Source organism: Mastomys coucha, unplaced genomic scaffold (genome assembly GCF_008632895.1).
Source record: "Mastomys coucha isolate ucsf_1 unplaced genomic scaffold, UCSF_Mcou_1 pScaffold21, whole genome shotgun sequence".
NCBI classification, from domain to species: Eukaryota; Metazoa; Chordata; class Mammalia; order Rodentia; family Muridae; genus Mastomys; species Mastomys coucha.
This window is the reverse complement of record NW_022196904.1, coordinates 110,710,164-110,734,245: the sequence shown is the minus strand read 5'-3', so window position 1 is coordinate 110,734,245 and position 24,082 is coordinate 110,710,164. Positions and strand designations below refer to the sequence as shown.

The 24,082-nt window shown below is 41.0% G+C and overlaps 1 protein-coding gene across 1 annotated transcript in view; it reads left to right on the top strand.

Moving 5' to 3' along the window:
- Positions 1-23,325, top strand: part of Usp31 (ubiquitin specific peptidase 31) — a 65,430-nt gene extending 42,105 nt beyond the window's left edge. The window contains exons 10-16 of the mRNA XM_031388160.1: positions 1,995-2,072; positions 2,984-3,113; positions 7,838-7,957; positions 10,142-10,367; positions 15,930-16,088; positions 17,575-17,727; positions 19,491-23,325. Coding sequence (XP_031244020.1) covers positions 1,995-2,072; positions 2,984-3,113; positions 7,838-7,957; positions 10,142-10,367; positions 15,930-16,088; positions 17,575-17,727; positions 19,491-21,061 — 2,437 coding nt within the window. The 3' untranslated portion in view covers positions 21,062-23,325. The remainder of the gene's footprint in view (positions 1-1,994; positions 2,073-2,983; positions 3,114-7,837; positions 7,958-10,141; positions 10,368-15,929; positions 16,089-17,574; positions 17,728-19,490) is intronic.
- Positions 23,326-24,082: the final 757 nt, after the last annotated feature.

Genomic DNA, 24,082 nt, shown 5'->3' with positions numbered 1-24,082 from the left:
AAGTGCCTCCATGAGGTCCAGCTGTGGGGCATTTTCTCAATTAGTGATCAAGGGGGTAGAGCCCCTTGTGGGTGGTGCCATCCCTGGGCTGGAAGTCTTGGGTTCTATAAGAGAGCAGGCTGAGCAAGCCAGGGGAAGCAAGCTAGTAAGGAACATCTCTCCATAGCCTCTGCGTCAGCTCCTGCTTCCTGACCTGCTTGAGTTCCAGTCCTGACTTCCTCTGGTGATCAACAGCAATGTGGAAGTAAGCTGATTAAACCCTTTCCTCCCCAACTTGCTTCTTGGTCATGATGTTTGTGAAGGAATAGAAACCTTGACTAAGACATTCATCATTTAAGGAATTCAGGATTGGAACTGATAGACCAGGAACCTGGAGGCAGGAACTTATGCAGAGGCCACGAGGAGTGCTGCTTACTGGCTTGCTCCTCATGGCTTTTCAGCCTGCTTTCTTACACAACCCAGGACCACCTGTGGCCTCAGCCCTCCCACACCAATCATTAATTTAAGAAAATGCCCTACAGGCTTCTCTACAGCCCAGTCTTATAGAGGCATTTTCTCAATTGAGGCTTCTACATAAATATAGAAAAATTGTACTGTTTTTACTGTGATGATTCTTTTTAGCACATACTTTTGAAAAGCACACGGGTCCACATGATGACATATGCCTATAATTCCAGTGACTAGCTTGTGTCAAGTTGACATAAAACTAGCCAGCACAGAAGTATTCTTCATACACACACACACACACACACACACACACGTGTGTGTGTGTATATGCATGTATTCATAAATATAAATAATTACGATCTTAATTCACCAAGCTTGAAATGTTCCAGGCTAATGTTCTAGGCATGCAATAGTGATAGTCATTACTTTCACCTGGTAATTTGTGGCCTAGAATGTAAAGCCCATGCCCCATAGTTTGAACTCTACTCATCTTTGGTCAGGGTTCTTTGCTAGTCCTTTTCCCACTACAGCAAACCTGTCTTTGTTGTCATTGTACTGGTGAGTGCTTGAACATGTAACATTGTCTTATATATGCTTTGCATAGATGGTTTCTGCTTTATTTCCTTATTAAGAAAACATTTATTGGTCCTATTCCTCTGATGGAATTAATTGTTCCACTTTGCTACTCCTGTGCTTTTATATATAATATTATTCTATTACCTTTATACTATCTATTGTACTAGCAGATATGTCTATAGACTATCCATATGTAACTACATAAATACAGAAAAATTGTACTGTTTTTACTGTGATGATTCTTTTTAGCACATACTTTTGAAAAGCGCACGGGTCCACATGATGACATATGCCTATAATTCCAGCACAGGAAGGTCAGAATTTGAAGGCTGTTCTTGGCCACATAGTGATTTGATACCTAGGGTGTATGAGATATGAGATCCTGCCTCACCCTACACCTTCTTTTTTTTTTTTTTTAAAAACAAACACAGTCTTATTTAGTTTTAGATTTGAAAGTAGGTGAACTAAATAATCTAAACTATTATACCACGTGCAAAAGATAAAAAGATGAATTATATTAGCCATTACTGATGAGTGTCTCAAGAAAATAGTGATAACCTGTGAGTTGGCTATTGTGCATTTATGGAGATGGAAGGCACAAGGGAGTTGACATGGGCATAAGTTAGACATAGTGAGGTGGGGTTGAGCAAGTGTGAGAACAGACTATTCATAAGAAACTGCGTCTAGTCTGTGTGTGTCAGACCTGGACAGAAGTTGGAAGATAATATATAACATCTGAGAGTGTACAAGCAAACCTATAGGGTGATACTAAATTTCTTATACTCTTATTTCTGTATTGCAAGTTATATGATTTTTCATTCTGCTTTTAAACTAGTTACAAAATCAGGCTACATTTGTCTCATTAAAGACTAAAGGTTTCCTATAATTATAAGAGTCTAGATAGAATTTAATCATATTTAAGTAAACTCTTTCATTTAGAAATAATATGTGGCTCCACTCTCATTTTTTAGGGCATTAAAGTCCTGTGGACCAGGTGGCACAGCTCATGTGAAACTGGTAGTAGAATGGGACAAGGAGACAAAAGATTTGTAAGTTACTTTCTCTCTCTCTCTCCCTCTCTCTCTCTCTTTCTCTCTCTCTCTTTCTCTCTCTTTCTCTCTCTCTCTCACACACACACACACATACACACACACACACACTTAATCAACTTTATTGCCATTTTAGCAGCACACAGATATTTCTATTTAGCTGGAACATACAAGTCTTACCATTAGCTGAGTATTTTAAGTGTGTTTTAACACTTTATTGAAGCAGGTTGTTATTCTTTCCCCAACTTCTGTCCAAGGCTCAAAACTTTAGACAACTTATTGCTGCTGAGGGGAAAGCCATATGTTCATTAACTGTCGTGTAGCTTAGTCTACTTGGATTTTTTTGTTACAGGATCATCAGCTCATGTAGGCTTATATCAGACAGGATCAGGTGTGTTCAGTATTGTATGGCTGTAAACTAGTAAGCCTGTATCAAATACATGTCCTTAGATACCATGGACAAGAATGAATGATTGAGGCAGCACTGACAGAGAAGTAGTTCTGGTTAAGAGCACATACTACTCTTGCAGAGGAACCAAGTTCAATTCCTAGCACCTGTGTCAAGTGGCTAATAACAGCCTGTAACTCCAGCTTCAGGAAATCTGACACCCGACCTCCATGGGGACTTAAACTCACATGTGCATACCCACACAGATATATGTACATACATATCATTTAAAACAATGAGCATAACCATGGACAGTTGAAAAAAAGCTAGCTCACGTCAGTTTTGAGATAACTTTGTTGATGGAGACATTTCCAAAGACATTTTGGAATGTAGAAGAGTTGAATGATTACTATTTGAATCGATCTATTGGGTTATGAATTTATAGCTACTTTAAAAAACTATTGTTGTGTCTGTGAATACTTTATAAGACATTCTCTGAAAGATGCTTTCCCCTGAATTGCAGCTTGTTTGTAAACACAGAAGATGAGTATATCCCTGATGCAGAGAGTGTTCGTCTGCAGAAGGAGCAGCATCATCAGCCACAAACCTGCACTTTATCACAATGTTTCCAACTCTACACCAAAGAGGAACGGGTAAGATGTAGGACTAGCAAGATGACAGTGAGGAGATTCATCATGCCCCAGGAATTTTCATTCCCACAGGCTCCACACATTTAAGTGGGCATGTTTAGTGTTAGTCCTTTTAGAATTTTTAAAAGGAGTGAGTTAAATTTTTGAGTATTTGGAGTATGTCTTAGTTAGGGTTTTACTGTTGTGAACAGACACTATGACCAAGGCAACTCTTCTAAGGACAACATTTAATTGGGACTGGCTTACAGGTTCCGAGGTTCAGTCCATTATCATCAAGGCAGGAACATGGCAACATCCAGGCAGACATGGTGTAGGAGGAGCTGAGAGTTCTCCATCTTCATCTGAAGGCTGCTAGCAGAATACTCTCTTCCAGGCAGCTAGGATGAGGGTCTTAAAGCCCATATCCACAGCGACACACTTTACTCCAACAAGGCCACACCTCCTAATAGTGCCACTCCCAGGCCCAAGCATATACAAACCATCACAGAGTGCTCTAGAAATGAACCTTTGTAATCATTTTTCTTTTTGATGACATGGTTTTTGTTCATTTCAATTTGAATTCTTTAATTATTTTTTCTTAGTAATGAAAACTTTTCTCATTTTTTTTGTTTTATTTTATGTTTTTGTTTTTGAGACAGGGTCTCATGATGTAGTCCTAGCTGCTTTAAAACTTGCTATGTAGACCAGGATGGTCTCAAGCTCTAGGCAGTCCTCTCCCTATCCCTTCTGGGTGCTGGGATTACAGGGGCTGCTGCCAACACACCCAGGTTTTCTTAATTTAATACACATGTACCGTAATCACAGGTGTCAGTATCTAAATCAAATTTAGATTGATTAATTAAAATAAAATGAAAAATTAAGTTTCTTAGTTGTGTAAACTCCATCTCAAATGCTTCAGTGACTGTGACTCCAGTACAGAACAGCGTACATATCATGTTCTGTTGGATCATAGTGTGCTGGACACTTGGCACAGTGGTTTACATAGAGTAGGAATTTGTTAATATTTAAATATTGAATGGACAGGTAGATGGATAGATAAATCTCTGTGGGGCCCAGGCCCATGGGAAATCTTGACCAGAGTGTTTGTAGAGTTCATCTAATCTTCTGTTGCTGTTCATGATCTATGTTAGTCTTTGTATAGCTGTGACAGAACACCTGATATACTCAAGATAAACAATGTAAGATAGATCTATTTTAGTTCCTGGTTTCAGGCCATAGTCCTTTGTTCTGTTGATTTTCAGTCTGTCATGAGACAGAATATCCTGGAGATGGGGAATATGTGGAGGAGAAGACTACTTGCCTCATGGTTGGTGGGAAATAAAGAAAAAGATAAGAAGGGGCCAGGAAAAAGATACCCATAAAAGTTTTATGGTGGGTGACCTACTACCTCCAGCCAGATCCTGCCCAAGGTTTCCAGTACCTACAAAAATAGTATAACCAGGTAGGGACCAAATATTAAGTGCAAACGCCTTTGAGGAGCACTTGTACTAAGTAAGCCATAGCAAGATCTTAATTTTGACCATTAGTTCACCCTTTGCTCTTATACTTATGGACTTAGGCACCTTAGGATTAGAAGGGACTTTAAAACTTCTTTTTTCTATTTTTCTACCTGATTTAAAATGAGTGATTATTCTAGCTGCCAGAGTGCCTTCTGTTAATGAGGATTTACCTACATAAGACCTGGCACCCATTTAGGTCTGATAGGGACTGAAATTAGCCTGAAATAGGGCCTCTGGTCACACTACAACAAATAGTAATTTTCTTCAAATATTGGGAAATAATTTTTAAAATCTCACTGCATTCTCTCCTCTAACCTGTTTGTAGCAAGTTCCTTCAAAAATAATTTATCAAATTTTTTTTATATATTTTTATTAGATATTTTCTTTATTTACATATAAATTTCTCCTTTCCCAGTTTCTCCTCCAAAAAACAAAGAAACAAACAAAAATAACAAAAACAAACCCCTGTTGCCTCCCCCTCCATGTTTATCAATTTTTAGCTTAATTATTTATTATTATTTATTATTATTTATTATTATTTATTTAATTATAAAGTAGCCAGTTGGCTTTGGAACTAGTTGATTGAAGACTCTTTGTTCAGCCTGGTTTTTTTTTTTATTATTTGTGTTTAAAATTTTACTTGAGAGATTTTTGAAATCAATACAAAGCTTAGGGGTAAGTAGATGTGCTGTTGACAGCATTGGATCTGCAAAACAACTTGCTGCCCTGGACTGAGGGGTTTGTGACAGCAAGAGAGGTTGCTCTAGAGGTTCATTCATGTAAAGGTTTGTCAAGTACCTATAGTGTACTGGGTCCTGCACAAGGCAGTCTGACACTTAGGGATCAAGACAGTGGTTCTGCCTTCTGGTTGTTCATACCCTAGAACACAAAAACAAATATATATAAGATTTTAGGATAGGAAGGAGCTTGGCATGGTTGAAAATAAGTGTACCCAGTGTGGCAGGAGCACAAGAGCTAAGTGAGAGAATTGGGATAGTTTGAGCCCTAGTTAGAGCTGTAACTTATCTGTCTCTCACTAAATATCCTTGTATCTGAGAGAGGTGCTTGGTTTATAGAATGGTCTCAATAAATATGTACTGGAATGTGTATGTGGTACTTGGGGAGTTCAGTGTGGAGCCAAAAGTAACAGTAGAGATCTAGAGGTGGAGGTGGAACTTAGCAGTTGGTTGTATGACAATAGTTTGGGGTCCAGCTGTCTTCAGGCTGAGTACTGATGAGCAGCATCATGTGGGTGTGAGCCATTGTTCTGTCGATGGAGACTTTAGAAACAGTGCTAGAACTGTGATGGTGCTGGTGCTGCTCTCTCCTTACCTCAGATGTGTACTGTTAATGAGGATAGCACATTAGGACACAGGTGAGAGAGAGGGTGGGGATGGTACATCTGAAATCATGAGACAGCCAAGAAGACTTTGATGGAGGCATTGAGGGGGTGGCGATATGAAAGTTAATTGGGGACACTTGCACTGTCCTGTGAATGAGGTGTTGGACTTAATTTTATATAAGGAATATAATGGCTATTCCTGGTTGTTAACTTGACTATATCTGGAAAGAACTACAATCCAGAATTGGAGGGCTCGCCTGTGATCCAGAGGTGGGATCTTGAGGCGGGAAGGCACAAGTTTCTGACCTGGCTCTTGACATGGAGATCTTGAGGCATAGTGGCCATGAAAAGCTTAGGCCCAGGCAAGGTAGTACATGCTTTTAATCCCAGGACACTGAGGCAAGGAGATCTCTTAGGTCAAGGCCAGCCTGGGACAAAACAAGTTCTAGATCTAGGTGTGGTGGTACACACCTTTAACTTAGGCCACACCTTCTGCTGGAGGCCTACCTAAGGACACTGGAAGAAGGAAGAATCACTCCTCTTTGCCTGCTTGCTCTTACTTGCCAGCACATCTGTCGGAATCTACTTCTACAGAAGACCAGCTGAAACAACTAGCCTCATGGGACTGAGCAACTACTAGAGTCTTGGACTTCCCATCCACAGCTGCCCATTGTTGGGTTAGTTGGACTATAGACTGTAAGTCATCACAATAAATTCCCTCAATGTAGAGAGACATTCCATAAGTTCTGTGACTCTAGAGAACCCTGACTAATACAAGGAACATAATCTAAAGGTTGGAAATGCCGAAGAGAGTGATCTTATCTTGACATGAGGAAGACCTCTGTAGAAGACTGACTGACTATGTTCCTGTAGAGCGAGTGCCTTCATTACCAGGAAGACTTCATAGGAGTGCAATCACAAAGCCTAGAACTTTCCAGCAGTGTGTAGTCATTACAGAAACCAGAGAAATGTCTTAGAAACTATCAGTGTTTAGATATTATGACATTAATACTACATTTCATGAAAGTATCTGTTTATAATATATTAGGATTAAATGGACAAAAACCTACTTTTGACACAAGTGTCAGACTGTGTAGCCACATAAGGAGAGTATTGATGTGCCAAATGAGATGTGGACTTACTGGGTGATAGTTTGGGTCCCTTTCATCTGGCTTTCTGATCACTCCTATTTACCTAAGTAAACAGATCTCATCAATTGTGCTTCCCTTTTTAAGTTACCAGACTGGTCTTTCTCTTCTTTTTTGACCCAAATTTACTGTTGGTAGCCATTTTGCCCCCCAAAGGCTTTCCCTGTTTATTTGAGAGGATATGGGGAAGACTGTATGGAGCAGTTGAGTGCTGCCAGAGGAGAGAAGGGTTAGGACACAGGAAGTATGGCTAAGAGTGAGCAAGAACTTGGAGTGCAGTGGTGTTCATGGAGGTTAGTGTGAAGAAGAGATAAACTCAGAAATGGAGGGATGTGGGGTGAAAAGAAGAAGAAAATGGGAGGGACTTGGGTCTTGGCATAGTCCCCTATGTTCCACCTTGGTGGACAATTTGCTGAGGTAAGAAAGTCTAGACCAAGAAAGTACATATTGATGCAAAGGTGACAGGTCACAGTGTGAGGCAATGCTGAGCTTGGGGCGTGTCTGTAAAAGGGCATTTAGTCATTCTTCTTTGAGGGAGGTTTGTCTAGCACTCATCCAGTGTCCACACCAGCCAGGTGCTACTTGTGATTATGTTATCCAATTGGCTTTTCTCCTGTGCAGTTTCCGGAGAGATGCTGAGGTGATGCCAGGCCCTGGCAAGAAAGTAGTTCTGCCGTCTGCCATGACAAAGGCTTTCATTATGTGATGCCTAATGGAAGTCCTGTTCCTTGTTTCCAGCTTGCTCCAGATGATGCCTGGCGGTGCCCACATTGCAAGCAGCTGCAGCAGGGGAGCATCACTTTAAGTCTGTGGACTCTGCCTGATGTGCTTATTATACACCTCAAGAGATTTCGCCAGGTGAGAAAATCCTGTCACTGGAAAAAGCTAGCATGACCTTGTTTCTCTTGAGTCCTCTTAGTGGCTTGTGTGAGTTCTTGGTTGGCCCTGTTGGATTCACCCCCTCTCTGAATGTGTTGATACATGTTTGACCAACCCTATCCATGGTCATGTTTTCTAAAGAAAAATTTGAGTATCCTCTAATACTTTAAGTCTTAAACATTATAGTTCATGCACATATTTTACTTCATTCTTGAGGGTTTGCTTTAGATTTGTAGATGTTTTGCTTACATTTTAGTGTGTTTACTTTAGGATTATGAAGTGATCCTTTATGCATTAGGTAGAATTGTATTTCTACCTAATGTAATAAGTAGTGTTGTCCTGCTCCAAGCAGTTGTTATATAGTTGGGGAGGTGAATCATACGTTTATACAAACATGTGCTTTTTGTTACACTGCATACCGCTTTATGAGTCACTTCCCCAAAAGTCTATCACTTGAGGTGAAGAATGTCTTGTACAGCCACATTGTAAGAGAGATTAATGAGAGGTGAGCCTTAGTGAGTCTTTGTGGCCTGGATTTAAGAGAGTTTGCTAGTCGAGAAGAAGCAGGACTGTGTCTTCATGTGACAGAGGAAGCAGTTATGCTGAGCCTGGGGCCTGAAGAAGCTGAAGTGGGGCAGTGGGATAACATTCTCCAGAAGATGGGATAGTGGTGGGAGCTGAGGTGGGTAGAGAGCAGCTGTTCAAGCAAGCCCTGTAGGCAGAGTCAGGTTTTAGTGAAGAGCTTTGAATAGAAGTAGCAATTGCCAAATACATGTTTTGAAGTGATCATTTCAGCTGCTGGGTGGTTAGCAGATGAAAAGTTGCAAGTTTTGTGGGTATTATAGAGGCTATTACTGGCTTAGGACAGAATTATAGCACTAGGGATGGAGAGATGTAAAGACCTAAGATGGAACAAGGGTGTCAAGGGTGATACACACCTAGTCCTCAGTTCTGGGTTTTCCTAAGCACTAAGGTGGAACTTGGGGGATCATCCCAAATTCCCAAACCTTTTCTAGATTCAGAGTTGGGCTTCTTTGGTAATGAAACATGGCATTTGCCTTGGGCATCCCACGTGGGCTCTGCAGGTGAAGATTGACTGAGATTTCCAGTCTAGCCTTCTCTGTTTTCTCCTAATGCTAACTAATTTCTGCCACCTTTTCCTTCCAGAATCCCAGACTCAAAACTTCAATGTCATCTTGGGCGTTCCTTCTTGTCACTCTAATCTAGGTAGCCACTAGCTCAAGTTGACTTGGCTTTTCCATGGATTTCTTGTGTGTTTCTCCTGCTTGCTGTCACCCTGCCACTAAATGGTTTTCTCTTATTGTTCAGACTGATGTAGTTGCAATCTTTTAATTGATTTCTGAGTCTCTATAACTCTGTCCTTCCGATGTGTTTTACACACTGCTCACAGTTCTTCACTCACAGTTCTGGTGACATCACTTCCTCCCTACAAACCCCAGTTTCTCTCAGTGTTTCTCAGTGTTTGTTACTACAAAGTAAGGTCCCTGTTCTTCAGCCTGACCCTCATTCAGAAGCATTTTCCTTTAATAGATCCATAAATCCTTAGGATTGCCACATCCATGTCTGGTTAGCTTTTAAATGTTCTGCTGGACATAGAAAACAGGAAAAATATCCATTTAACAGATTTTTGTGTTTCAAGGATAATCCACAGGGTTTAATGGAAAAATACAGATTTTTCAGATTGTTGGTTAAATAGCTGAGTTCAGCCAAGTAAATGTGCGTGTTGGAAAAGTAGGGAGGAAAGGGTTACTGTTTATTGAATGCCTCTCCTGTGCTAGGTATTTGGGTTTTCCCTTTACTTAGTTAAACTTTATTGATCTTCAGACATCTGACAGGGGTGTCAGGATGAACCACCTGAAATTGTCACTTTGCTTCTAAGTTGCCCCCCTCAAAAAGCCTTGACAGATAAAGAAATGAAAATCTAGAGTTCCTTTCCCCTCAGGTTGGTCCTCACAAGCTTAAGTTATACTAAACTTTGTCCTTAGTTCACACTATTAGTCTGTTTCTCTGTGTGTGTCTTGAGAAATATCAGATAGGCGATTCAAAGTGATTTAACTGACAGAGCCCACATTTCATGCTAAACTGATCTGCCATCTGCTTGCATTAAAATGTCATCAGAACTTGTTTTTCTTCTTGCAACAGGAAGGAGACAGGCGCATGAAACTTCAGAACATGGTCAAGTTCCCCTTAACTGGCCTGGACATGACACCTCATGTGGTTAAGAGAAGCCAGAGCAGCTGGAGCTTGCCATCTCATTGGTCCCCATGGAGACGGCCCTATGGACTCGGGAGGGACCCTGAGGACTACATCTATGACCTGTATGCTGTGTGCAATCATCATGGCACCATGCAAGGGGGGCACTACACAGGTCTGCAGTGCGAGAGGCTGCGTGTCTGTACTTGACGCTTCTTTCAAGCTGTTTGCTTGTAGCTTTTGAATCTCCAACCTCCCTTTGTCTTCCAGTTTGCCTTTTGCCAGCTCTGAGAACAGCTTCATCCTCCAGATCTCTGTCCAAGATCAAATGCATGTATCTTCTTCTTTTTTCTGAGTTCATTCATCTAGTAGTAAGCAGACATGATGAGAGAATGTACAAGGCAGCTAAGAGCCACTCTTGTTTACCCAGCTGCCTCCCCAATCTGAATAATCTGTATTTACTGCATAGCTATGCAATGCTTTTGAGATTCTAGCATTTCCCTAACTTAGAATGATCATGAGCCACTTTCATGGTGTCTTCTTTTAAGGGTAATTTTACTTTGCTTTATAAAAGTAACTCTGTTCAGCATAAGTGTAGAAAAAGGTGGGAAGAATACCATTGTGAAATAAGCTTATCAGGCATATCAAAATAAAAGTTACTAACCTTTAAAATCATAGTTAAAATACACATGACTAAAGTTAGCATTTTAGTCAGTGTTAGGTGTTCAGTTTGGTGACATTGAGACAACATTGTTGGCCATCACTATCCATTTCCAGAACTTTTTCATCTTCTCAGACAGAAACTTATTAAATAGTAATTTCCATGCTCCCCTCTTCTAGCCTCTGACAGCCATCACAGTCTGTCTCAGTGAACTTATTACTCTGAGTGCTTCTTATATGTGAGGCCACATAGTATTATTAGTTCTTTGTAACTGCAATATTTTATTGAGCATAGTGTCTTTAAAGTTCAGCCATAGTAATGCTTTGATACATGAGATATATGTTCAGTGGTTTTCATAGTTTTTTTGCTATTTTACAGTGATGTGATTATACTGATGTATTTTACTCAATAAGTATTAAACATTTTGTAGTTAGCTTGCAGTGGACTCACATTAGTGGCTAAATCCCACCATGTATGTTCTAGGAGTAGAAAGAGGTAGGCAGAGATGTAGACACAAATAAAATGTAAGGGCAGTGCCATGTGTGTAGTAATTGTAGTGGAACTGAACCAGGGTGGGGTGAGGAGTGGTGCAGGAGAAGCTACCTGAGATTGGAAACCTGTTTGTGCTCTCAGAGTGAGAGTCACACCTTCATGGTGGTACAGTAAAGATGATATTGCTTAATGATTCGGGAACCTCTTAGCTTGGGTAGTTATACTGATGTTCTAATGACAAATTATCTAGCATTGCATTTCTCAGAACGTATTTCTCTTAAGTGACATAACTAGTAATCATTGTCGTTGCTAAACCTATATTGTTTCTGTTTTTAAACTTTTTATCTAATACTGATGACTCTTGTACATATTTTCTTTTTTTCTCAATTTTGATTCTTTATTTTTTTGAGATTGAGTCTTGGATTTAGGGCATACATGAACCATGGGCATGTATGAACCATGTAAAGGCAGATTTTAGGGTTTCTCACTTAGACATCTGTTTACATAAGGATTGATGGGGAAATACCATTAATTGGTTATCTGTATAGGTCTCTAGAGTCATATTGCTGTATCCTTTATCTTTAATATATTTGATGAACATGCCTCTAGCGAGCTTAATTTATCAGTGCAGTTTTTCTAACAAGACCCTGGCACTCTAATACTGGCCATTGACTTATAATGGTGGATGGAAATGAAGTAGGGTTGGGGGTATCTGGCAGATGATATTTTAAAACCCTTGAGATTCTTCTCCTAGCAGTTAGCCACTGGCTCCCTTGTGTAGTGGCAAGGTAGTGGTGATGGTTGGCCTTCCCAGCCTTGCATGTTCTCTCAACGTGCTCTCTTCTACTCCAGGAGGGCAGGAGGGCAGGAGGACAGGGAGATGACGAGTTATAAACACTCATTCTTGAAACCCTTTTAGTTTAACTCTGCTGGCAGCAGTTATTTCTGAGAGGAGCAACACAGCCTCTGGGTGTGTTCTTGACAAAACAGTTTGGCTTCTGCTTGTTTGAGAAGCAATTGCAAGGAAAAAAGAAGCTCCCTCAGTGCTTTCACATCACAGAAGACATTAATAGCTTAAATATGTTTAACCTTGTACTTTTGTTTAGACACTGTTTAGATGGCAAGTTGTCTTATTTATTTTTACAGCAGCTACTTGCATGATGATTGTATTTCAAGTTGGATATTTGATTTTCTGACATTGCTAGTAATGTCTTATGTTCTTAGATGCATAGACGTGTGATAGTCATGGGGTTATGTATTCTTTACTCTTAAAATAGAAGGACTTAAAAGTAATGGAAATATAATTATTTGCTGAATTAACACCTTCACCAGCATTCCTGGTTGATACTTACTCTTTGGTAAAGCAGTCATTTTGCAAAATAGGCCCCTATTATTATATACTGTGTAGGCAAGAAATTGTTAGGGGAAAATAGGACAGTGTAAGAGTTCAGAATTTTGTGTTGTTCTTTATTTAGAACAGATTTTGGAAACCTGGTGAAAACCCTTGGAAGCAGCATAACTTAGTGAAGGGAGCTTGGGTGAGATTATAGACCTATTTTCCTAGCTCTGAGAAATTGACTAAATAACTTTACTTGGGTCTATGAAGCACATTAATGAGCGTATCTGCTCATTGCCCCTTACCTAGGAGGCTCACATGGTCTGTATCAGTGGTTCTCAACCTTCCTAACACTGCCACTCTTTAATACAGTTCCTCATGGTGTGGTGACCCCCACCCACAATTATTTTCATTGCTACTTCATGACTAATTTGCTACTGATATGAATCATAATGTAAATATCTGTGTTTTTCCAAAGATTTTAGGTGATTCCCATGAACAGGCTATTCAACCTTCAAAGGGGTCATGACCCAGTGGTTGAGAACTGCTGTACTATATTATTTCTTTTTTCCTGTTCTATGTATGTATTTGGGTGTGTGTTTGAAGGCTAGAGGACAACCTTGGGTATTCTTCCTCAGGCTTTGTCCACCTTGTTTCTGAGACAGTCTCTCACTAACCTGAAGCTTGCCAGTTAGGCTAGGATGGCCATTGAGTCTCAGGTATCTGCTTGACTCTGCCTCCCCAGCAATGGGGGTACCACCATGTGCCACATGAACCAGTCTTCTCAAGCCCCTCTTTTTTTTTTCTTAAAGTATAACTATTGCTTGTCTCATCTCTAAATGTTTAACGTTCCAGTTTAGAGAAAACAATCCTTGCCATTTTTTTTTAAAAGTTACATTTATTTATTTATTTGTGTTGAGGAATGGCAATTCATGTGGATGTCAGAAAACAGCTTGTGTGAAGGAGCTGGTCCTTTTTCCATCATGTGGGTCTCAGGGATCAAGAAGGCTGTTAAGTACCTTTGCCTGCTGAGCCACCACACAGCATTTTTTAGCTGAAGATACTGTTTTTTAAGTTTTTACTAGAATATCTTTGATGTATTCTTACTGTAATTGCATGAATAACATGTATGGTTAACTTGTGCAAGGATTTTAGAACAGAGCCTTTCAGTTTATCTAGATAAAGGCCTTGCTATTTTCTATTTTAGCATTTCAATCCTTCATAAGCCAATTTTGTAAAAATGCAACACAAATGTTATCTCTGTATCATATTGCTAGATGTTTTTGAATATTTATCCTTGTTTTGTTGCCTCCTTTTGTGGACAATTGCTGGTGTCTGAGCCAGAACTTGAGTAGCTCTGGCCTCAAAAACACTTCCAAAGGCAGTGTTAGGTAGAAAAGCAAATGGAGTTATAAACAGTTAGCTTATTAGTTAGTTACTGTGTGGCCTTTCCATGCCACAATCAAGAGCAGACCCATCCTGAAAGGAAGCAGACTGAACTAGAGCAAGGCTACTCTGTCTCCTGGTGGGTGTGTCTGCTCTGCAGGTCTGCTCCCACTCACCTCTCCAGAATAGCAACCTTCTCCCAGATGGGCTGTTTGTATATCAGCCTGATCTGACACCATTCGCCCAGCCAGTGCTGTTGCTATGGTGTCTTCCACTTCATTCTCTCTGGTTCTGGTAGCTGCACATGATCTCCCTCCTACATTTGGAGCCTTTGCTTTTCTTTTGGGACCTGTCTAGCTAGCAGTAATTCCTCACTTGGGAATTCCTCTTTGTGGTTCTATACTTGCAAAAGTGAAGTGGCCTAATGAGGGTAACACTCATTGTGTCTCTCAGAATTGTATGTGCCTTGTCCTTGAAGGCCATTCTAAGTCTGTGGGAGTATTTACTGAATATTTCAGCACTCATCTGTGTTCAGTAAATGGATATTTTTAGAAACGTGATAATAATGTGCTTTTCCAGATCAGGCTTCATAAGATTCCTTGATCTAGCCTAACAGTATGACTTGGCTTCTTGACCTCATAGTTTGGGGATAGGTATGGTGTTTGTGATTGAACCCAGGTTCTTGGGCATATATTCTGTTATTGAACTATCCTTTCAGCCCCAGACTCTTATGTTTTTATTGGCTCTTGAGGATTCTTTTTGTTTTTCTCAATGGTACTTGAATAATTTGATAATTATTTTTATCTCAGGCTTTGAGTTGCAACTATAGAGAAGACTCCATGTATGTATTCTTAATTTCTGTGTTCTCAAGTTTGCCAGAGAACTTACATAGATTGTTTAGGCTTTCCCTGAAGGAAAACGGTAGGGTATAGTAGGGCTTTAAGTACAAGCTAGAGGATTAGATGCTATATACTCATATGTCATATACAAAATGCCATATATTCATCCTTCATCAGTTGCATGACCATGTGCTAGGCAGTCTTTGTATGAGAGTAATATGGGTGTATAGGTGGAGTTTGTGTGTGGAGGCCAGGGGTTCTTCTTGGGTGCACCCACTTTATGTGGTTTTTGTTTGTTTGTTTGTTTGTTTCTGTTTTGCTAATTTGACTAGGCTGGGTGCTAGGGATCAAACTCATGGCCTCATCTTTGTCTGATCTTTTACCAGCTGAGCTATGTCTCCAGCCTCATATGTAGTCTTTCTGAGCCTATGTAATAATGTACAAATTACTGTGGAGTAATTTGTAGTAATGATAAACCTCAGGATTAAATGAGATGTTTAGATTATGATAGGTCTTAGATGTCAGCTGATGGGCCTTTCATATTATTTTATATCCCTAATAAACACTAATGTAATACAACAACAAAAATCAAAGTTCTTTGTTCTGCCTTTTGACAATGAGACTGGATAATTTTGTATATTGCTTTGTATGTATTGTGAACATACCTGGTCTTTACTTACTAGATGCTGTTGGCCCCATCCCACCCTTTTGTGACAATCAAAGTGTTTTCAGTCATTGTTAAGTGTATCTAGCAGGAAAAAAAAATGTCCCTGGTGAGACCTACTTATACTTAGAAGTATAATGAACTTTTTGAGAAGAAACTGTTATGAAATTGGAATACTTAGGAATTTTTTAGAACATTCTGCCTGGGTATAAATTGAAATTTGGATTTTTTTTCTCTTACTGTGGGCAATTTAAAATGCTATTGAATTAATTATATAAATAAAATATAAAGGATGCTATCTGTGGATAGAGTACCTGGTGCAGCCTTGCTGGTGCTGACAGTGAGTTCTTTTTTGGCAGCATACTGTAAGAACTCCGTGGATGGTCTCTGGTATTGCTTCGATGATAGCGATGTGCAGCAGCTGTCAGAAGATGAGGTGTGCACGCAGACAGCTTACATCCTTTTCTACCAGAGGCGGACAGCTATCCCATCATGGTCAGCCAATAGCTCGGTGGCAGGTAACCTAGTTCTTAGATGTTTTTTCACAGAGCAGGAGGTGGTAATTGATGGTTCAGAGGATGTCTCAGAAAGCTTTATTATTGAAAGCTTAACAAGATTAATTTTTACAATTCCACTTAATCTGGGCTCTGATATAATTTCAGTCAAGGAAATTTGGGTGGACTCTGAACTGCCATGGACCAGCAACAGGTCAGAGTTCACATAGAGGTGGGGCAGAGACTAGCCAAACCATTCACAGTGTGTACGTGTTGGGTAAGTGCTTGGAGGAATAGTGTTAACTGCCTGAGGTGCTGTTCTGACATCTGTTTAGTTTATCTTGGAACATGTCCCATCTGAGCCACACGATCATCTCTGATGTGGATGTAGTCATAGCACCTACTGAGTGGGGCTGCTGTTTATTTTAACATTGTGAAGGTTTGTGAAAGCATTCTGTAAACAGTAAAGGACCATTAGAAAGAACGAGTTCTTTTTCTATAGTAAGAGTGATCGCTTCTGTTAGGGTACACATTTGGTGACTGTTAACTGATTGAGGATTTAGTTTTACAGATGAGATGGAATATATTATGTTAATAAATGTAGAAATGAATCCCTCACACAACATGGATGCATGCTTCCTACTGCAGAGTATGGAGAAAAATGCAGTAGCTTGAAATGTGCTAATATATATCAATAGGGAAGGCAGGAAGTGGTGACCTATGTTCCTTTTCAAGGCTCTACAGGGGTATGCTCAAAGCAGCTGAAGGAAGCTTCACTCTAGCAGAGTCACCCCTACAGGAAGCAAGTTCTACCCAGTGGGCAGGCTACTCACTTGACTGGATGAGGGAGCTCTGGTACTCTTGGGCCTTTCCAGTATCTCAGATGTACTCAAAAAATAACAGTCTCTTGAGGTCTGTTTGAGATAGGCTGCTTCATATAGTCAATTTTACGAGCACTATGTATTGCTCTAATATAAGGCTACTCCTGGAATTGACAGGACAGACAATCAGCACATTTATATTGCCACAGTGTGTGTGTGTGTGTGTGTGTGTGTGTGTGTGTGTGTGTATGTATGTATATATGTATGTATGTGTATGGCATTAGTATGGCAATGGCTTAAAAATGTCCAAAGGACATCGAAGCTAAGAAAAACAATGTCTGTATTATCATTCTTCCTCTGGGTGGTTTAGTAGTACTGCCAGTGTTCAGAGCTCTGTACATGGTGAGTCCTTGTGGAGTGAGTGGGTGTGTGTCTCTATTCTATTCCCTTGCCAGGATTATGTGTTGCTTTTGGAAATATTTATTCTATCCTTGCATTTTGTCTCCATGGCCTTTCTTTATGCAGGAAGTGCCTGAAGTTTTGTCATCTTTGCTAGGGATACTTAGCTCTGGGGGTGGGCCTTAATTCTGGGGCAAGGAGACAAGTCTCTGGCTTGACTGGCAGCACCTGGACAGGATGTGTGCAGTGCAGGACCCTGGCTGACCTCAGGACTGTCTCCTCTTCTGCAGGTTCCACAAGTTCTTCTCTGTGTGAGCACTGGGTGAGCCGGCTTCCAGGAAGCAAGCAAGCCAGTGTGACTTCTGCAGCCTCCTCCAGACGCACGTCCTTGGCCTCACTGTCTGAGTCTGTGGAGATGACAGGGGAAAGGAGTGAAGACGATGGTGGGTATGGGTCTTGGTGTCAGATTTCCAAAGTGGCAATGCACAGACAAAGCACAGGTCTAAAGGCCGAGGAACAGTCTTCCCAAGGAGATTGGAGAACTCAAAGGAGATGGGGTGCAGAGCTGGCTTGTGGCTTCTCTGTGAGTCAGGGCTCTTTTCTTCCCCTTTATTATTTCCCACTTTTATATTCTGGCATATAGATTAGAGCTTTAGCTCATAGTAATATACACTTTTTGTTAAACTTGGCTGTAAGGACTCAGTGCCTGGGACTGCCTCATGTAGAGTTGCTGTTCTCTGCTTAATGAGAACACCCTTGGCTCAGCTTGACCTCTACTCTAAACATAGTCACAATATCAATTCTGGACAAAATCTGATTAAATATTGAAGTGAGTTTTGTTTTTGTTTTTTTTTCCCCCTTGGTACCTTTCACTTACTGCTTGAGTATTGATAGGATAGCCCTCAGTACTTTAAGGAACCCCAGGTGGCACCGAATGGATGCATTGTGTAGCCAAAGCACTAAGAGCTGGAAGAGGGAAAGACTGAGCTCAGCCTCCGTAATGAAGACAGTGACTCACCTTCCAATGAGGCTCAGTCTGCTGCCAATTTTTCAGTTGCCTTAGTCTGCTTCTAGAGGTGATGGATAATTCTGAGAAAATGAGATGGAGCCAAAACTAAGCCAAACTAGGAGAGCTGTGACATGGCTCTGACTCTATCTGCTTTGACATTTTACTACTTTTTCTTGTGAAGCAAGAGGATAATTGGGCTATTGGTACTAAGCCCTTTCTCATTCTAGTATTTATGAAAAGCTGACGTGTGAACTTATGCATGTTTATATGGATGCTATTTTTATCACAGCTTTGTAAACTTGGAATTTGTTGTTGTTTTAACAATAAACCCAGAAATGGTTTGCCTTAATCTATTTTTAAATAGTCTAGTTGGTAAAATCAATATCTTCTTAAGCATCATCATCATTAAGTCATGCTCAGTGGTCACAGAACAGAACCTGACTCCTAGGAGTTACAAAGATCATAGCTTCAGTAACAAGTACATACAGAAATCAGCTTGGAATTGGGAACCTTGGGAAGGTGCAAGTCATACTTGCCAGTCACTCAAGGTAGCATGTGTTATATCCAAGGCTCTAGTTCTTTCCATTGATATCCTTTCACTGTTACCTGTTACAGACTTACTTCCATAGGGACTACAATGGGGGTTATGGGTTCTTGTGTCATTTTGTTGAAGGAGTTTATTTTGTGAGCCCCAGGTGTCCTTCAGGAAGATGAAGAAGCTGGATTAGCAATCCATGTTTAGTGAACACCTGGGAGTGCCAGAATCTTTGCTGGACACAGACTTCTAAGATTTTATTTAACTCTCTAATTAGGCCAGCAGTCTGCAGGCCATGTGTGATTGACTAGTTTTCCCAAATTTTTTAGAACATGACCATTCATGCTTGGTTGTATGCCACCTGTGGCTGCTTTCATGTAAAGATGGCAGAGCTGAGCAGTTATCTAACATTCTGACAAAGTTTGCTGACTCTAATGATGGAGAACATTTTGCTGACTTCAGAGTTAGCATGACCCTGTTTTGTGGATAAGGGAACTGATCTTCAAAAGGTTGAAAGCACTCAGTTGTCCTTGACTCTGCACACAGACTGTTTTTGAAGGTTGTGGTCCTGACATTATACCAGGCTTACCCTTGCTCTGTCTTCCATTTCTTACTAAATGTTTTTGTTGGTTTAACCTGACAGAATTTTCTCTGCTATGCAGGAGGCTTTTCTACTCGACCATTTGTGAGAAGTGTGCAGCGTCAAAGCTTGTCATCCAGATCTTCTGTCACCAGCCCCTTAGCTGTCAATGAAAATTGCATGCGGCCTTCTTGGTCCCTGTCTGCCAAGCTGCAGATGCGCTCCAGTTCTCCTTCACGCTTCTCAGGGGACTCCCCAATCCACGGGTCTGCCTCCACCCTTGAAAGGATTGGTGAGGCAGGTGATGACAAAGTCTCCATTTCTTGCTTCGGTAGTCTGCGGAACCTTTCTGGTAGCCACCAGGAACCAAGTGACAGTCACAATAGACGAGAGCACAAGGCTGTGGGCCGGGCCCCACTGGCTGTCATGGAAGGTGTGTTCAGAGATGACTCAGACTCTGGAAAATTGAACTCCAGTGTTGTAGACACACCAAGCAAAAACCGAGCACAAGGGGATCACTTGCCCCCCGTCTCTGATCCTTTTGATAATAATAACCAGATTGCTTATGTGGACCAGAGTGATTCTGTTGACAGCTCTCCAGTCAAAGAGGTGAAACCTCCAAGCCACTCAGATTCCATCACAAAGAAGCCAGAGAGCACAACCAAGAGATCCCCTAGTTCCAAAGGCACTTCTGAGCCAGAGAAGAGCATGCGGAAGGGGAGGCCAGCCTTGGCTAGCCAGGAATCTTCTCTTTCAAGTCCATCCCCTTCTTCTCCTGTTCCTGTGAAGGTTTCCATGAAACCTGCCCGCTGTCGGAGCAAAGCAGATGCTTCCAGGACAAGTGGAAGACATTCGTCCTCCTCTACCCAACCCAAAAAAGAATCATCCCCCAGGTCCCAGGAATCCATGTCATCTCCTTCACCGCAGAAGCAAAAGTCTGCCTCTGCCTTTACTTATTCCTCCTCATCCATATCTGCCAAAAAAGCCCCAGGCCCTGCCACCAGGAGCTCCTTCCCTTCTGGGAAGAGCAGGACTTCTGACCGGAGCTTGAGTAGAGAGGGTTCCAGACAAAGCTTAGGCTCTGACAGAGCCAGCGTCACCTCCACCTCCACCTCCAAACCCAACTCCCCTCGGGTGAGTCAGGCCAGAGCAGGGGACAGCAGAGTTGATGGCAAACACGTCCGGAGCTCCTCCATGGCCAGCCTGCGTTCACCTAGCACAAGTGTGCGCTCTGGGTTGAAGAGGGACAGCAAGTCTGAGGATAAGGGACTGTCCTTCTTTAAGTCAGCCTTGAGACAAAAAGAAACCCGGAGGTCAACTGATCTTGGCAAGACAACCTTGCTATCCAAAAAGGCTGGTGGGAGCTCTGTGAAGTCAGTCAGTAAGAATACTGCAGATGAAAAGGCAGAGAAAGGCCATCAGCCCCCAGGCTCACAGCAGCCAAACACAAATGCAGTTGGAAAGGGACAGCTTGTCTCTAAGGACCCTGCTTCTGCTAAACACTCCTTGCTGTCTGCTCGCAGATCCAAGTCTTCCCAGCTAGATTCCGGAGCTCCCTTGTCTCCCAGTAGCAGGTCGACCACTGAGAAAGGCTCCAAAAAGCTGTCTTCTAGCATGCAAACCTCTGCACGGCCTTCTCACAAACCTCAGTGATCTTCTGTAGTCGGGTGTTTTATCTGTACAGACGTTTATTTATTTAAAGCCCCTCCCCTCCCACACCAAAGCCCTCTATGCTTTTATTTTGTATTTTTTGGGGTCATGTGCCTGACTGTGTGCGAGGATGAGTGTGTGTGTGGAATTCAAATTGTTAAAAGTGTCGCCTTATTCTGCCATTGAACCAAATAACAACCATAGGCAAAGCATTGATACCAAGCTAACTGGAATAATTGTAGAAAATAATCTGGATAGTCCCTTTAGCAATCACACCTATTTCTTTCTAGAGAACTCTAATGACTTCGTTGGACACTAGGGTTTGGAAACCTGTGAACCAATTAAGCTATCAGTGTATAGACAGATGAACTGTCAGCCTTGGGTTTCATCTGAGCAGAATTTATCTTCATGTGGATTGTTGAGTGGCATCAGGAGCTTAAAAAAAAACAAAAGCTGATGCTAACAACAAAATAAACTGAGGGAAAACTTGCTTTCTGCACTTTGGCCCCATCCACCAGTTTTTGTAAGGGCAATATCTTAACACTAATGTTTCTCAGGTATATATACTCAGCTAGTCTAGGATGGATGCACATTACTAATAAATGGATTCAAGAGGAAGGTGACATGGGGGTGGCGACTGTGTCCTACTGCCACAGGTAGAAGCTTTACAGGTAGGCATAAAATCTTTGCTACTTTCATATCTAAAGTGATAGCCTGTCTTGACTCCTTGTATATGTTCTACGATCTGACAAATTTTGAATAGTCAGAAAGCCAGTCACTAATTAATTTTTTTTTCATTCTCAATTTGCTAGCTAAGGCCATTGGAATATTGAATTGTAGTAGACTAGTTAATGCCTTTGAAAGATTCCCAGAGGGAAAAAATTTATTCCAAGCTGAATCCTGAGTTGGTACCATTTTCTTTCCCTGATGCTGCTTGTTTCTGTTAGAAGTTGAGGATCTCATACTGCCTCCTGTGTGCATGCTCACTGCCTTGTCCTGTTGCTTGGAAAAGAAAGAAATTGCCTCTTGCCAAGAGCCTCTGATGGTATGTTGATGTGAGGTGAGGCTGAGTGCTGTACATGCAGTGTGGATCCTGGTGTCAGTCTTCCTTTTGACTGCCTTTCAGTAACTTATTTATGTCTACTCTGTTCTGAAGAGATAATCTCTGACCCAGAATTCAGAAGCAGAGTCTGGCATGTGCTTCCCCTGGCATGTAGTTACAATTTACATTCTTATATATGAGAAGGGGAGCTTCACTGAATTCTCACAGATAAAGAAAACACAGTTTTCCAAGGCTTGTGGAAATCTCTTAGAAGTACTTTGCAGCTCAGTTTTTTAGTATCCTCTTTATTTATTTATTTTTTAATATCAAGAGAATCATGGTCATGATTCTCAGAATAGCATTTGTCATTTTGTCATTAGATATAGCATGTTGAGTTTGTAGTTATTACATTCTAAGGCTCATGATTCCCAGGCCTCCCTGTTCAGTATGTCTGTGAAGTGACTGCAGTGCATATGTGCATGCAGTTTTGATTTCTATACTGTCCTTTTATTCTTCTTCTAGGAATACCTCTTGGGAAATATTTCCAGTAGGTTGCTTAAGTTTAGTTTTGCTGCTAATGTGGACATTAGCTGGTAGCTTGCAGGTTGAGGTGGCTGGGACTTTCAACATTTGTGGTATTTGAGGCTTAGTTGTTCAGCCTTGTGCACATTACCACAATACTTTCTACCCAATTCAGTGTGTGTAAGCCAGTACCCACAACACTCAGTCCTGTACTGGCTGCTTTTATACTCCTCCCGCCCCCATGCCCTGTTGTGGCTTCCCAAAACATTGAAGCTCTTTGTCTTGCCTTGGTGTGACAGCTGCCTTGTGTGATCATTTATTCAGTGGCACAAGGTAAGCCCCGTTAGTTTAGCCACCAATCTTGTTTTATTTCTATTTTCTGAAAAAGCACCAAATGTTGAGACTATTAGTATCAGGAATTGACCATTTATGTGATTTGAGCCTCTTAGAATTATAGTGTGATAAGACAAAGGATTTTAATAACAAGCTGCTCTGCCATAATTAAGATGAATAAAAACTATTTTAATTTTCACAGTACTATATCGTTTTATTCTTGAATGCAGTAGGAATGGATCCTCCCTTCCCTGCATATCATGTTTTTAAAAACAAAACAAAACAGAAAAATCCTCTACTGGTCTTTACTTTTCCATGGAATCTAGAAATTCATTTTCTATCATATAATAAAATCTAAAAGTTACATGCATATGGAGTTTAGTGCTTATTTCATAATTAGTTCAATAAAAAAAGTCAGGAAGTGTCATGGCATTGTCTAGGCTGTGAAGCTGTTATGTTTGTGAGGTTGGTAAACGGTAGAATCTAATTCCCAACTACTGGGATATATTTAAGACACAGAAAATACTACTTTGAAGGTGCTGCCTGCCGTGAAATGGCTTATGAGAATAATATCACTTAGTTCATTCAGTTCTGTGGCAGGGTTAGGGACTTGGTTATTAAAATCTTTCAGTGATTTGGGGACAATGAACTTTGTGGTCAAACTCAGATGGTAGGCCATAGTTTCTGCTTAGCCAGTCATTCCCAGGAGAGACACAGCACCAACCAACAGTGTGATGCATTGGTAATGTTGTTTTGCTGTTAAATAAAAATCCTTTTTATTCTTGCTTTCTTTTCCTGTAAACATTGTGTGCATGAGGCTACACCATTCCTTAAATCACTCTTCACCTTGCCTTCACAACTCCTCGAAGCTCATATGTTCCTGTCACTTAAGACCCTGGCCAACCTCATTTGTATTTTCTCATGCTGGAACGAAAAGCAGCTTGAGAGTAAGTAGTGCTGTGCCAGACTTATATTGCTGTGCGGTGCCACAGTTGTGCAGCGATCAGGTTGCCTTGAACACATGGAATCTCTCTTTAATCGTTCATTCATTTGAGCCCACTTTGCATATAGAGGCAAGCAGAAAGCTTCAGCAGTGGTGTCCTGGAAGATACCAAATCAGTGTCAAG